Raw genomic sequence first — 15,806 nt, 5'->3', positions numbered from 1 at the left:
TCTGTCTAGAGAAATATCTCCCTCTTCTTTTAAACTGTATGAATTGATCCAGTAGTCATAGATCATGGTGAATCATGTTGCTGTGTATTAACAGTTAATATACCATCAGACTGGGGTGGGTGTGTCTGAGTGCAGATAGTCATCTCTCACTTTTAAATGCAAAATGAATTCATTGTTTAACTCATTGTCAGAGAGAGATTGATGTGTTTTGCACAAAACTCTTATTGATGATTTCCCAATGGTTGTTATAATACATTTTACATGCATATCTCACTATATTATACAGTTAGTACCAGAACTGGGTAGAAAATAGTTATGTTTTGTAGTTCATTTGAAAATACTACCTTTTCAAAAACTCAAGGTCGTCAAATATAGGTTATGACATTTCAACTAAAAGGCAAATATTTTCTTTAATATTCAAGTACAGGTCTCAGAAAAACAACATAATATTAAAGTATTGGAATATGTCTCAGAAAACCCCAAAATATTTTAAGATATTTTAATAAATGCAATTATTTAAAAGCAAAAAAATGTATTTTTGATGGCTGCCAAAAAGCTACAACAGTTAGTTCAATTAGTCTAAATATATGATCATAAGCATGTGGTTTAGGGGGCTCTTAGATATTCGTCTTAATATAGTTTATAGTCTAGAATGAAATATATGAGGGACATGGAATCACCTCAACATTAGAGTAGACCACTTTTGCAGCTTCAAAATGGCTAACAAATATATTTTCACATTGAGTGAGACATAAGGTAATACAGTAAAGCTTGGCATCAGGTTCTTGTGTAGTAACTTTGTGATTATTACAATAGCAACATTGTTGTTACATAGGACTTGCATGATAATGGAGTTATTACATAAGTAGAATAAGGAATAGTCACTATTCCTCTTGTGAGCTCATTTCAGCTAATTTCTATGCAATTAAAATGCAATTGCAAAAGTATTATGTAACAACATGCTAATAAAATGTTGGCCCAAAAGTCATTCGTTTTATTACTCAGGCACAAGAACAGTTGAATGTTAAACTGAGAGTGCTAACCGTAACAAATGATGGCTATTGAGTGTCAAAAGGAAACTAAATATCCCAAAACATGAATCAAAATGCCCTCATGAATCAACTGCAGCCAAGGTAGGTGGTAAATCTTTTGTTTTAGTCTGAGTAAACTATCCCTTTAAAGATGGTCAAGTGTGTGTTCGTAACAAGAACATTTACCCTCAGATGGACAAAGAGGTTCAAAGTTGTTTTTGCTAAGCATCCAACTTGCTGTTTCCAATGTTTGCAAATGGATTTGAATTACTCTGCAGTATTTTCAGGTATCATACAATTAATTGCAGCTTTCAAACTTTTCAGTGGCATGTTGGAAGAGTCCGTAGTTGAGCATCACAACTTATTTATACTTTTGTGTACAAAATTCATTGGTTTGATTTGATTGTACAACTGGGGCAATGGATATTCAGGAGAATGAACATTTACAAAATGTTCAGAAATAAATGCATTGTGTAGATCCAACAAGACTCTCAGATAGATTGGAATAGTACAGGAGATTGTGTGTGCTCTATTCATTATATTTCTACCTTCAACAGGCAGTTCCAGATACAGCCCTGCCATTAGTTAAAGGCAGCCAATCCAATAGTTTCAGAAAAGTAGTCACTTCCTCAGATCTGTAAACTGTCATCAAGGCAAAGGGTGGCTACTTTGTAGAATCTCAAATATAAAATATATTTTGAATTGTTTAACACTTTTTTGGTTACTACATGATTCCATATATGTTATTTCATAGTTTTGATGTCTTCACTACTATTCTACATTGTAGAACATAGTTTTTTTTAAATAAGAAAAACCCTGGAATGAGTAGGTGTGTCCAAACATTTTGACTGGTACTTTTGACTATATATTGCATTAAAATACAAAAACACAGTCATGGGAAGCACAAATAAATGATCTCTGTCCCTCTCTTTCTCCCTCGAGTGTGGTACCATAGACTACGGCTCCTACGTGAATCTGACAGAGAGGAACCTGCAGGATGCCCAGAAGTTCCTGCTGATGAATGAGGTGGTTCAGCCGGTCCAGCCTGTCCCTTACTTTATGGAGGATAATATCCGCTTCTCCCATGTAGCTGTGGACGTGGTGCAGGGCAAAGACATGTTGTTCCATATCATCTACCTGGCTACAGGTAAATTTGGTGTGTGTGTGTGTGTGTGTGTGTGTGTGTGTGTGTGTGTGTGTGTGTGTGTGTGTGTGTGTGTGTGTGTGTGTGTGTGTGTGTGTGTGTGTGTGTGTGTGTGTGTGTGTGTGTGTGTGTGTGTGTGTGTGTGACTATCTGATTCCTAGCCCTTTGACTCTGCACATGGTGGAGTGATTCAGGAAGGTGAATGAAGGCATTAGATGTGAAGCTCTGAGGAGACATCAAAGCTTTCATTCAGCTGACATTAATGGGATTGCAATGAACTGCCATGTGTCCTCCATATGCAGCAGTACACACACAAACACACACACATACACACACACACAGAGGCACACAAGCTTACACACGCACACAACCTTGCACATCCAGCAGACTCACCCCCCCGCCCCAGACACACACAACATCCTTTTCCACACACTCAATCCCTCACTGAGAGATGTTAAACACCATGAAATTGCAACCAGTCGCCTGTCAAGGGGAAGCATGGCGGTAATGAGAAAAACACAGGTACCGTATGTAACACAGCAACCAGACAGAGGACAGGAAGTATGTAACACAGCAACCAGACTGGAAGGCTTAACCTCATTTTACACTGCTGGATTATACAGCCATGCTCTGTCTCATTCTGTGCCCCTGTTATTTCTGGATCCCTCCTCCACCTGTTCTGCATCACTAGCCCTGGGGCATTTCTGTCTGTCTGACGGTCCTGCTAACAAAACATTGCTCCCATTGTGGTTGTGTGTATTCGTATGTGCATGAGTGAGTGAGTGAGTGTGTGTATCTCCACTCTCATTGTGTGTGGATGTGTGCTTATACGTGAGTGAGTGTGTCTGTGTGATCAATGCGGCAATGAGATCGGCGGGTTCACACAGAGCAGACAAGTTTCTGGATGCTAACCAGACCCTAATGAAAACATCTGAACCAGTGTCAGGCTATTAGCAATGGCTAGCATACATAGCTCATCACTGGCTATTAGCGCTCTAGTGCACTGCTCTGATTGGGACCATGCTCTGGTACCTGATTGTTTTACTAGAGGGCCGAACAACTAGGTAGTGTCGTACAATTGTTTTCCAACTTTTGGCTTTGAAAAACCCCACAAATCCTCTTTAATTCCTGTTTGTATAAAATAGACAAAACAAACTGTTTTTAGGCAGGATCAAGCCATGAACACTAACACTATTGTAGCATGTTGAACCAAACTATTTCCAACATTTCTTTGCTTCTAGCTTTTAGTCAAGTTTAGTCATCAATTTCTGAGTATCTCGGATATCAGTTTCCCTACAGATCTATAAAACATCCATTGCTGCCGCAGTGAAAAACTACTTCGGGGCAGGACTGTACTTTTGTATTTTACCACCTTGAAGCTTTGTGTTCGGGAATAGAAATTCAACTTTCTTAGATCTAATTACATTCCCCTCCCCACAGGGAATACATGTATAATTGACGATGTTTGCTTGAGTTGCCTCCAAATTCTGTATCTTATGCAATCACATGGGATGTTCCCATTCTTGCCAAGAATAAATGGAATTGAATGGAGGCAATCTGCATGAAACATTACAGTATTGGACCACAGAGGTCATCTGTTAAATGCTGACCTAATCTGTAAATCAAGACTTCCTATGATTGCAGTTTAGCATGTCTTTAAACACTTTAAATTAGTGGATTTGGCTATTTCAGTCACATCCGTTGTTGACAGGTGTATAAAATCGAGCACACAACCATGCATTCTCCATAGACAAAAATTGGCAGTAGAATGGCCTGATCAGCTTAGTAACTTTCAACATGGCACCGTCATAGGATACCATCTTCCCAACAAGTCAGTTAGACTCATAGGGAAAGGGAAATCACTACAGCATACAATGACATTCTGGATGATTCTGTGCTTCCAACTTTGTGGCAACAGTTTGGGGAAGGCCCTTTCCTGTTTCAGCATGACAATGCCCCAATGCACAAAGCGAGGTCCATACAGAAATGGTTTGTCGAGATCAGTGCGGAAGAGCTTGACTGGCCTGCAAAAAGCCCTGACCTCAACCCCACCAAACACCTTTTGGATGAATTGGAACGCCGACTGCGAGCCAGGACTAATTGCCCAACATCAGTGCCCGACTTCACTAATGCTCTTGTGGCTGAATGGAAGAAAGTCCAGGCAGCAATGTTCCATCATGTAGTGGAAAGCCTTCCCAGAAGAGTGGAGGCTGTTATCGCAGTTAAGGAAGGACCAACCCATATTAATGCCGATGATTTTGGAATGAGATGTTTGACGAGCAGGTCTCCACATACTTTTGGTCATGTAGTGTACTTTTCCAGTGGGAATAAGCTATTGTAGTTAATTGGGGATGTTGCAACTATGTGGAGTCAATGGTGACTTCCTCTCCCTCATCCACTCCCTTTGAAAAAGAAGAATACTGTTTAATACATATGAGACAGAAATGTTCCCTCTTTTTTTATCTACCCCCTTCTGTTACTCTCTCCTCTCCAGATTATGGAACCATCCGCAAGGTCCTGTCTCCTCTGAACCAGTCCATGGGCAGCTGTCTATTGGATGAGATTGAGTTGTTTCCGCCCAGGAGGAGACAACCAATCAGAAGCCTCCTGATCCTTCACAGCAGCAGTGAGCTGTATGTCGGGGTCAGAGACCAGGTCATCAAGATACCACTGATGAGATGCAACTTCCACAAGACCAGAGAGTGAGTAGTACACACAGATGTGTACACACACACACACACACACACACCTCCTAAGTATCAAAGCTGTGCAATCCAGGTGACCAAGAATATGTTAGCCAACTGAGCTAAAGTCTAGACATTATTTTATGGAGCTAAAACAAGTCTTCAGGTTTCAGATACTCTTGGTAACCCAGAAGTAAAATTATTTGTAATTTCCTGTTTTTCTTCTGTGGTGTATGCCGTTAACAATTGTGATTACCTTTGTGCAAAGGAAGGAAGCGAAGTGTCCTCCCGTGGAAATGGAAACTCAGCAAAACCCTTCCACTAATTTCACCTGTATTTATCATAGTCAAACAGCACATTATCGTTTTGATGAATTTTTACAATATAGCCAATTTTGACTTTGTTGCTGTGGAATCTAGTGGAAACCGTTCATCACGGGCTTGAATAACATTGCACCAGCTTAAGCACCACCTTTGCTCAATCCTGATTCGTCCAAATAATCAATCACAAAAACCCAAAACCAGAAACTACTGCTGCTCGTAATCACATAATTATACGTGTGCCTTGACAGATTCTCAACGTTTCATCTGTCCATGAGAAGAGATTAGGTTTCAGACAAAGACCCACCCACAGACCCACACACATACACTACTTCTCCACAACTGCATGTAGTTTCATAGTTGTTACAAGCTAATTACTTGTTAATTCATCCAATTATAGTGGGCCTGGCATGATGCCAATGTAATACAGTGTTGGTCTGCCTTCTTGTCCCCTCAGCTGCTGTGGCTATTGTAGTGGGAGTATGTTAATGAGACATATTGAGTTTCTGACAGAGGCACCGGATCGTTCAGAGCAGAGGCCTGGATATGAACACAGTGCCAAGGATAACAGTAGACACGTGATTCACAGAGACGTACTATGTATTAAATGGCACCCTATTCCCTATTTAGGGCACTACTATTTGATAGGGCTCTGGTCAAAAGTAGTGCACTATATAGGTAACAGGGTGCCATTTTGAGCGCAATGCATGATTTACAAAGACTTCAATGAAGAGATTTGGAGAAACCACAGCAAATAGGTGAAAACCAACCTACAATTTTCATCTCACATAGACATAAGTTATTCTCTGGTTTAGATTTAGAGATGGAGGGTAACACCTGGGTCAGTAACACCTGAGTAGATTATAAACTGTTATTTTTTTGTCTTCTGACAGATGAACGAGTGTGTGTCAGTACACAATCTATCCCTATTATATTCGACAGACTATTACTATAGCTAATACCATCTGTCTGTGTCTCAGAGATGAGTGTAGGTTGTGACACAGCTCTCTTATTTGCATGACAGAAGAGAGACATTGGGTACTTTATTGTGCTGGAAACCTCTACGCCTCCTAAACAGAGACCTGGAAAAGCCAGAAGGGGATTGAGCTGGTATTAGACTGGTCCCATTACAAATCTGTACTGTGATAATAGTTTGTGATAGTCTTGCTTATTCCTAAAAAGTTTACAGATCAGAACATGACTGAGGACTAACCTTTTCACACCCTCTCGCATTTTCTCTCATTAATTAATATATGAATCAATTAATCAGTCAATATGTCTCCTCTCTGTCAGGGCGTGTGTGGGGGCGAGGGACCCGTATTGTGGCTGGGACCTGGTGTTGAGGAAGTGCACCACACTGGAGGAGAGCGTCAGCATGAGCCAATGGGAACAGAGCATCACTAAGTGCCCTGTGAGTACCCAGAATGCACTGTACCACACACACACACACACACACGCACACACACAAAGAGAAATGCATTCTCTCCCCAGCAAAGCCTCAATCAATCTCCTCTGTCTTCGCGATCATTAGCTAACTCGCAACAGTTCGCCCCATTCATTCTGTCCACGCCCAATTCCGGGGGATTGATTTCACGGCGACCCCGCTTAATGAAACGGTAATTGACGTGTATCTGACAGACATCCATTCTGGGGCAGTGACCATTGGCAGTGTTGAGTGCTGGTCTAGTCTTGTATGGGGTTTCCCTGTTCAACAGGTTATTTGGCACGACTAGACAGCCCACTGCATTTGTTGGCGAACACCTACACACACACACCAAAGCATTACTTATTCAGAATCTTTCAAGTTCACCGACAGACCTAAGGGGCACTCTCTACTGATCAGAGACCGCTGGCTGTCTCCTTCTGATGACATAATAGTCAACTAAAAGACAGTGAAGGTTACAGACACTATTACAGGTGTCATCACCTGTGCTCTTTTTTTTCTTCTTTTTTTTAACCAGGCAAGTCAGTTAAGAACAAATTCTTATTTTCAATGACAGCCTAGGAACAGTGGGTTAACTGCCTGTTCAGGGGTAGAACGACAGATTTGTACCTTGTCAGCTCGGGGGTTTGAACTTGCAACCTTCCGGTTACTAGTCCAACGCTCTAACCACTAGGCTACCCTGCGCTCTGGTGTCGACGCCTGTGCTCTGGTGTCGACGCCTGTGCTCTGGTGTCGACGCCTGTGCTCTGGTGTCGACGCCTGTGCTCTGGTGTCGACGCCTGTGCTCTGGTGTCGTGGCCTGTGCTCTGCTGTCGTGGCCTGTGCTCTGGTGTCGTAGCCTGTGTTCTGGTGTCGTCGCCTGTGTTCTGGTGTCGTCGCCTGTGCTCTGGCTATTCTTAGCGCCCGTTATTTGCTCAGACACAACTGCCAAAGACAAGAAGGGAGCGTGTATTTGCTTATGTAACCTTTATGTAGCCAGTTAAATCATTGGAAATGAGAATGAATTCTGTTCCAATAACGACCTGCTGGCCAGCGGAACAATGGAGTCCTGTGTTGCCCAGACAAACTGTGATCCATTTGGTTATTATTGTAGGACTTCCATGGCTATTACAACAGACTGACGTCTGGCAGTCCAAATGCACGTAACTGTTGGACAGGACTGGAATATTGGGGACAAAATGACTGCAAAGTCAATGACGCTTTTGTGAAGCTGCGTAGATTTATTTCCCATACATTACTATAATCGGCTTTTGGGATTAACATGGTTTTCTTCAACATGGAACTGAACTTTCAGAGAACTTAGAGGAGGGATGAAGTCATACTGTATTTGACATGTTTTTGTGGTTAAGATTTGGATAGGATCTTGTTCCAAGGTGTAATGTGTACCACAGTGAGTTGGTAGAAAGGAGACAGCTCTACCAACCTATTCACAAAACCATCTGGTGTTTGGGACTGGACTCCCCGTGGAAATAAACAATATTGAAAAGAGGTGTGTTTTTGGTGAAGTAAAATAAATCTTAGTCACCATGCTCACCGAATGTGTCTTTTAGGCATTAAAAGTACAAATGGAACTGAAATAGAATGGAAGCATTCTGTTCCTTACCCCTCTACAGCACATTTCAAACCCAAGAACAAAACATTGCACTTCATCTTATAAGTGAGAAACAATAGAAATGTCTGCTGATACAATTCCACTGAGGCTGTGAAATGATACATTATTATTGATGTGATGTTCCCTAGTGTATGTTCCCCACTTTTTTTCACAGACAATTGTTTTATCTAGCTCCCCTTGCCACGGCAGCTAAATATCACTCTTTTGTCCATCCCTCTATTCTAACCTTTAATTTCATTAGCAGATTACACACTTCTTTATCAGTCCTACAATAAAAGAGGGTGTTAATATATTCTAATAGATATGCAATATAGCTCTCTCTCTCTCTCTCTGCCTTTCTCAATTCAATTTAAGGGTTTTATTGGCATGGGAAACATTAGTTAACTTGGCCAAAGCAAGTGAAATAGATAATAGACAAAGGTGAAATAAACCATAAAAATGAACCGTAACCATTACACTCACAAAAGTTCCAAAAGAATAAAGACATTTCAAATGTCATATTATGACTATGTACAATGTTATAATGATGTGCAAATACTTCAAGTGCAAAAGGGAAAATAAATAAACATAAATATAGGTTGTATTTAGAATGATGTTTGTTCTTCACCGGTTGCCCGTTTCTTGTGCAAGGCTATGCTCACTGAGTGTGTACACCTTTCAAAGATTTCCTTCCTTTTGGGTCAGTCACGGTGGTCATGTATTCATGTATACCTGACTCCAATAATGACCTAATCATGGTCTTCAGTTTAGAATGCAATTTGATTAATCAGCTGTGTTTGCTAGGGATAGAGAAAAAGTGTAACACCAATCATCAGGCCCTCGAGGACTGGAGTTGCCCACCCCTGCTATAGATGGTGGTGTGGATTCGGCTGGGCCTAGTCATGCTAGAAATGGTGTAGATGAGGATGGGTCTAGTCAGGTTATAGATGGTGGTGTAGATGAGGCTGGTTCTAGTCAGGCTATGGATGGTGGTGTAGCTGAGGCTGGGTCTAGTCATGTCATGGATGGTGTTGTAGATGAGGCTGGTTCTAGTCAGGCTATGGATGGTGGTGTAGCTGAGGCTGGGTCTAGTTATGTCATGGATGGTGTTGTAGATGAGGCTGGGCCTAGTCAGGTTATGGATGGTGGTGTAGCTGAGGCTGGGTCTAGTTATGTCATGGATGGTGTTGTAGATGAGGCTGGGCCTAGTCAGGTTATGGATGGTGGTGTAGCTGAGGCTGGGTCTAGTTATGTCATGGATGGTGTTGTAGATGAGGCTGGGCCTAGTCAGGTTATGGATGGTGGTGTAGCTGAGGCTGGGTCTAGTTATGTCATGGATGGTGTTGTAGATGAGGCTGGGCCTAGTCAGGTTATGCGAGTGGATGAGGAGAGTAAAGTGGGGAAGGGCAAGTGGCTAGGGGTGGTGGAGGAGGTTGTCAAGCGTAAGAGGAAAAAGGGGGAGAAGAAAGGAGGTGGGAGGGGAGGGGAGAGGCTGGTGTGGTCAAAAGCACTAAGGATCCTTTGCCTGGTGTTGGGAGGAGGCTCCGAATTTAGAGAAAGGGCAGCTGGTCAGGATGGGAGATGGAGATGAGGAAGATGAGTCTGAGGAAGAGGACAATGAGGAGGCTTTTTTTTCAGACTCCTCCACAATGGGTCCAGAGCTGACAGCCAGCCAGTTAGGCAGAGGGGTCAAAGTACACAGTGAGGGAACTGCCAAGGTTCCTGAATGAGACTAAAGGGAAAGTTTTGTAAGATCAGTACAACATGCTATGAAAAATGAGGGGCATGGTGTCCTCTCACCCAGCAAACGTTTTAGGTTGAGGAAGTGGGTCACAACCATGCGTAAGGGTCTACCTTCAGATACTTTTTAGATGAATAGTTCTTATCTAACACTGGGATTTTTTTAGCTTTACAATTGGTCTCTTTCTTTGTTGGCTTTTCTCCCACTTCTTATGGAGACTCTTCGGGTAGGCTCGCTTAATGTAAATGGCGCCAGAGATGCGGGAAATAGTCTGTTGGGTGAATATGTAAAACAAAAATAGTACAGGTTTTGTTTCTGCTGGAGACGCGGGACACCCATGGCGCAGCGGTCTAAGGCACTGCATCTCAGTGCTAGAGGCGTCACTACAGACACCCTGGTACGAATCCAGGCTGTATGACAACCAGCTGTGATTGGGAGTCCCATAGGGCGGAGCACAATTGTCCCAGTGTCATCCGGGTTTGGCTGGTGTATGCCATCATTGTAAATAAGAATATGTTCTTAAAAACCTCTTGGTGATGGGGGGCAGTATTTTCATTTTTGGAAAAAAAACGGGATATTTTGTCAGGACAAGATGCTAGAATATGCATATAATTGACAGCTTTGGATAGAAAACACCAAAACTGTAAAGATATTGTCTGTGAGTATAACAGAGCTGATGTTGCAGGCGAAAGCCTGAGAAAAATACAATTCGGAAGTGCCACCGGTTTTGAAAGCGCTGCGTTCCAATGACTCCCTATTCAGCTGTGAATGTACCATCAACGAGCTTACGCTTTCTACGTATTCCCCAAGGTGTCTACAGCATTGTGACGTAGTTTTACGCATTTCCGTTGAAGAATAGCCGTAGGCAGCCACATCGCTCCGAGAGAGATTCTCGCGTAAAATACAGAGGTAGCCATTACTCCAATCGGTCCTAGTGAAAAACGAATTGTCCCAACGGATATATTATCGAATAGATATTAGAAAAATACCTTAAGGATGGATTCTAAAGAATGTTTGCCATGTTTCTGTCGATATTATGGAGCTAATTTGGAATATTTTACGGCGTTGTGGTGACCACAATTCCCGGGCGATTTCTCAGCCAAACATGAAGAACAAACGGAGCTATTTCGCCTACAAAAATCATATTTTGGGAAAAAATTAACTTTGGCTGTCTACCTGGGAGTCTCGTGAGTGAAAACATCCGAAGTTCATCAAAGGTAAACAATTTAATTTGATTGCTTCTCTGATTTCAGTGACAAGGTTGCCTGCTGCTAGCAAGGCATAATGCTATGCTAGGCTATGATAAACTTACACAAATGCTTGTCTAGCGTTGGCTGTAAAGCATATTTTGAAAATCTGAGATGACAGGGTGATTAACAAAAGGCTAAGCTGTGTTCCAATATATTTCACTTGTGATTTTCATGAATAGGAAGATTTTCTAGGAAGATTTATGTCTGTTGCGTTATGCTAATTAGTGTCAGATGATGACAATGGTCCCGTTCACGGGATGGGGTGTCACTACAGGTTTTAACTCACTTGCCTAGTTAAATAAGGTAAAATAAAATAAAAATGTTGTGAAGGATGTCAATTGGGGGCTCTGATGGAAAGGGGCAAGTGTGCTGAGCCATGGAGAAAATGTTAGTGCAGGGGTGGCAGTCCTTTTTGCACCGGATCTGACTGTAAAAATGTGTTCCTCGAAGGAGGTGTGTAGGGGTAGACTACTTGTAGTAGAAGCAGAAATTAAAAACAGGGGTTTTGTCCTAATAAATGTGCATGCGCCTCACAAAGGGAGCGAGAGGGTGTCGTTTGGGTGTCTTAGAAAGGAAGTCTCACAGGTAGCGCATGAGGAGATACTGGTGGTCGGCGGGGGCTGGAATTGTACGATAGATTTTACGAAAGATAGAAATGGGGAGAAACATCATTCAGGCTCAGTTGGGGTGTTAAACAACATCATTAAGCAGTTCGACCTGATGGATGTTTGGAGATCTAGACATCACAAGACAGCATACATGGGTGAAGGTCTTTGGGATTAGGGTGAAAGTAAACAGACAGAGCAATAGGCTGTTGGGCGCTACCATTCTCCCGGTGTGTTTTTCGGATCACCACATAACCGTGGCTCGGCTCTCTATTTAACCAGGGCCTCTGTAGGCATCCTAATGGAAGTTTAATGTAAAGCTTTTACAAGATGCAAGTTTTTGCTCAGGTTTCCAGTCTTTTTAGGAAAGTTGTGGGCAGCACAGAGAGGAGTCTGAGTCAATTTTGGGATGTGGGAAAAGTCCAAATTCAGCTTTTCTGTCAACAGTATACAGCTCTCTCATCCTCAGAGGCTAGGAGAGTATTGGGGGAACTAGAGCGTTGTATTAGTGAGATAGAGGTAGAGATGGTGGGGCAAGGCAATGTAGGCCTCCAGGCTAATTTAGCTGAATTATGTAGCGACCTTGGCAGTTTTTTCCAGGTTAAAGCAAAGGGAGCACTTTTAAGAGCTAGGTTCTCCATGCTCAAGGAGATGGATGCTCCCAGCTCCTTCTTCTTTGGTTTGGAAAGACAGAGTGGTGAAGCCAACGGTATGCATTGTCTGCGGCTGTTGGATGAGCGGGTGACCTCTGTGGTGGGGAGATGCCGGAGCGGACTGTGGAGTTTTATACTGAGTTGTATAGGGCAGAATTGTGTGATCCCATGTGTGGTCAGGTTTTGTTTGCAGAACTCCCTAAGCTATCTCTGGCACTGATGGATGAAATTGACATTCCTCTGTTGTCCCGTGAACTGGCAGAGGCCATAACCAAGATGTCCCCCGAGCACCGGGGGTCGAAGAACTTCCAAAGGAGTTTTATTTAAAAAATCTGGAGAATAATAAAGACTCTATAGTACACAAGGACCAGACTTTTGCGTACCGGGTCGCTCAATCACGGACAACTTGTCCTTAATAAGGGACATGTTAGACTTATCAAGAGTTTCTAATGTGAACTCTGACTGGTCTCTTTAGACCAAGAGAAGGCTTTTGATTGAGCGGACCATGATAATCTGTTTAATGTGATGTTTGGGGAAAGGTTTTTGGTTCTTGTGTGAAGATGTTGTATGCTGGGGCATCATGTATGGTTAAGGTGGGAGTGGGACTCAGTAGGCCAGTCTGGGTTAGACGTGGCATCAGACAATGATTCCATCTATCGGGGCAGTTATATACACTAGCCATTGAGCCTTTTTTGGGCCTCCTACGCAGGAGACTCCAGGGAATGTGCTGGACAGGCATATCAATATTGGCGTATGCAGATGACGTTTCTGTGACTGGAAGGGATGGGCAGGATATGCAGCTACTAGAGACTAGTCTGAAGGTGTACACGGGAGCTTTGTCAGCTAAGGTGAACTGGGGCAAGAGCAAAGCTCTGTTATTTGGGGCATGGAGGGATAACCCCCCCCCCCTCTGCTTCCAGGGGGTTTGCAGTGGGGTTGTGAAGGGCTTAACATTTTGGGGGTGTACCTGGGCTCACATAGGTGGATCAAGAAGAACTGGGAGTGGCTGTCAAGACTGGCCAGGTGGCTCCTGTCCCAAGTGTCATATAGCGGGAGGGTGCTGATAATCAACAAACTGGCAGACTCTAGCAGCTCTGGACAGGCGGGAGACTCTAGCAGCTCTGGACAGGCGGGAGACTCTAGCAGCTCTGGACAGGCGGGAGACTCTAGCAGTGCAAGGGAAAATAGTCGGAGGACAAGTTGTTAGTCCGTACCGAAGCCTTGGGGGGAAAATAAAGAATCTTTATCCACGCAATGAATTTGGGACCAAAGCCAAATCTCTAAAGGGCAGCTGTTAGGTAATCCCACTCAACGCAGTCAAACGCTTTTTCCGCATCAAGTGAGACCACCACCTCCGGGTCCTCCGACGCTGGGGAGTACAGTATATTCATAAGGCGCCTAATATTGAAAAACAAATGCCTATTTCTCACAAAGCCAGTCTGGTCAGAGTGTATTACTTGGTGCAGCAAGCCTTCCATATGGATGGCTAAAAGCTTGGCTAGGATTTTGTAATCACAGTTGAAAAGCGAGATTAGGCGATAGGATCCACTTTCCAGGGGGTCTTTGTTTTTCTTTAATAGTAATGAAATTGAAGCCTGATAAAGACTAGGCGGTAGCTTTGAGGTATTAAGCCACTCTGCAAATAGTCGAGACCAGAATGTGCAAAGCAGACCAGAAAACGTCCTGTAAAATTCGGTTGGAAAACCGTCCGGACCCGGTGATTTACCACTTTTCATTGCAGACACTGCTGTTGCAATCTCCTCAAGCGTAAATTTTTCTTCTAGATAGTCCTGGGAGTCTGTATCAATTGAAGGCATATTCAAGCCATTAAAGAAGGAATCAATCAGCAAAGGGTCTTGAGGGGATTCAGAGGTGTATAGCGCAGAGTAAAATGGTTTGATCATTGATCTCTTTATGTATAACTGGTGTGGCACCAGACCGGGTCCTTATTTGTGGGATTAAACGTGAGGCCTCAGATTTACGGATCTGATGTGCAAGGAGTTTACTGGCCTTGTCGCCTTGTTCATACACTCTGTACCGAGCTCGCAAGAGTAACTGTTCAGCTTGCCTTATAGAAAGCTCATCAAATTCAGATTGGAGTAGTTGGCGCTCTTTATGCTGCTCAGAGGAAGGATCCATAGCATACTTCTCATCCAATGTGGCTATGGACTCGCTCAGGTACCGAAGTCGCTGAGAGCGAACTCTGTTTTGGTTGGCTGTATAAGAAATAATTTGGCCACGTAGGTATGCTTTGAGAGACTCCCATATGGTAGAGCAGGACATACCTGGTGTTGAATTAGTTTCTAGGAATAAGGTGATTTCAGAAGAAAGGAAATTGACAAACTCCTTATCTGAGAGTAAAATGAGGTTAAGACGCCATGGAAAACACATAGGAAGTCGATTGGGAAACTCTAGTTCAATCACTCATGGTGAATGGTCAGAAATAACAATACTCTCGTAAGTACACTGCCGAAGGTTAGACAGAAGTTTTTTGTCAAAAAATAAGTAATCAATCCGGGAGTATGTTTGATGAACATGAGAATAAAAGGAATAATGTCTATCTGTAGGATGTAGGAAACGCCAGGCCTCAAACATTGAAGAAAGGATCATCTGAAGAAAGGTTTGAATAAGTAGGGCCCATTTAGATGGGCCTGTAGTTGTTCGTGAGAACTGGGGACATTTTACAGTTGAAATCCCCCCCTAAAATCAACAAAGGAGAATCTAAATTGGGTATAGCAGACAAAAAGGAAGAAATGAAACTTGTCGTCCCAATTGGTGTCATAAACACTAGCCAAAACAAGAGGGGTAGAAAACAGTTTACCGGTTACTATGACGTATCGTCCCTTAGGATCAGCAATAACCTCAGAAGCTACAAAGGGAGTAGCTTTATCAACCAAAATGGCAGCACCTCTTGATTTACTATGAAAGTTCGAGTGGAACACTTGACCAACCCAGTCCCTACACATCCTAAAATGCTCACCAGTCCTCAAGTGAGTCTCTTGTAGAAATGCAACATTTGCATTCAAACCCTTTGGGTTATTAACCCCTTTGATGTTCCACGAAATGTACTTGATCGCATTATTTCGGCCCCCCTGGGCGTTCCCGTTATACAACCCTGTCATTAGAGCATAGAATGGAAAAGCAATGAGCGCCCAAAAACCCCAGAATAATTTCTCTCAGAGTAATAATGTACGGTGGAAAATGTTTGGAAAAAGTACAGAAAAAAACCCTAAAAAGACAGAATGACAACATTAGAACTGAACAATACAACCGGTAATGGGGGTGTTGTGAGCCGGTAATGGGGGTGTTTGAGCGGCCAAAGGGGAGGGGCCACCAATGTTTC

At 42.9% G+C, this 15,806-nt stretch overlaps 1 protein-coding gene across 2 annotated transcripts in view; it reads left to right on the top strand.

Moving 5' to 3' along the window:
* Positions 1 to 15,806, top strand: part of sema5a (sema domain, seven thrombospondin repeats (type 1 and type 1-like), transmembrane domain (TM) and short cytoplasmic domain, (semaphorin) 5A) — a 209,006-nt gene that overhangs the window by 122,423 nt on the left and 70,777 nt on the right. For both annotated transcript variants that reach the window (XM_029626548.2, XM_029626547.2), the window contains 3 exons: positions 1,974 to 2,178; positions 4,670 to 4,877; positions 6,473 to 6,590. In XM_029626548.2, coding sequence (XP_029482408.1) covers positions 1,974 to 2,178; positions 4,670 to 4,877; positions 6,473 to 6,590 — 531 coding nt within the window. The remainder of the gene's footprint in view (positions 1 to 1,973; positions 2,179 to 4,669; positions 4,878 to 6,472; positions 6,591 to 15,806) is intronic.

Source organism: Oncorhynchus nerka, linkage group LG22, assembly GCF_034236695.1.
Source record: "Oncorhynchus nerka isolate Pitt River linkage group LG22, Oner_Uvic_2.0, whole genome shotgun sequence".
Lineage (NCBI taxonomy): Eukaryota > Metazoa > Chordata > Actinopteri > Salmoniformes > Salmonidae > Oncorhynchus > Oncorhynchus nerka.
The sequence above is the reverse complement of the archived record's forward strand: the minus strand, read 5'-3'. Positions and strand labels throughout refer to the sequence as shown.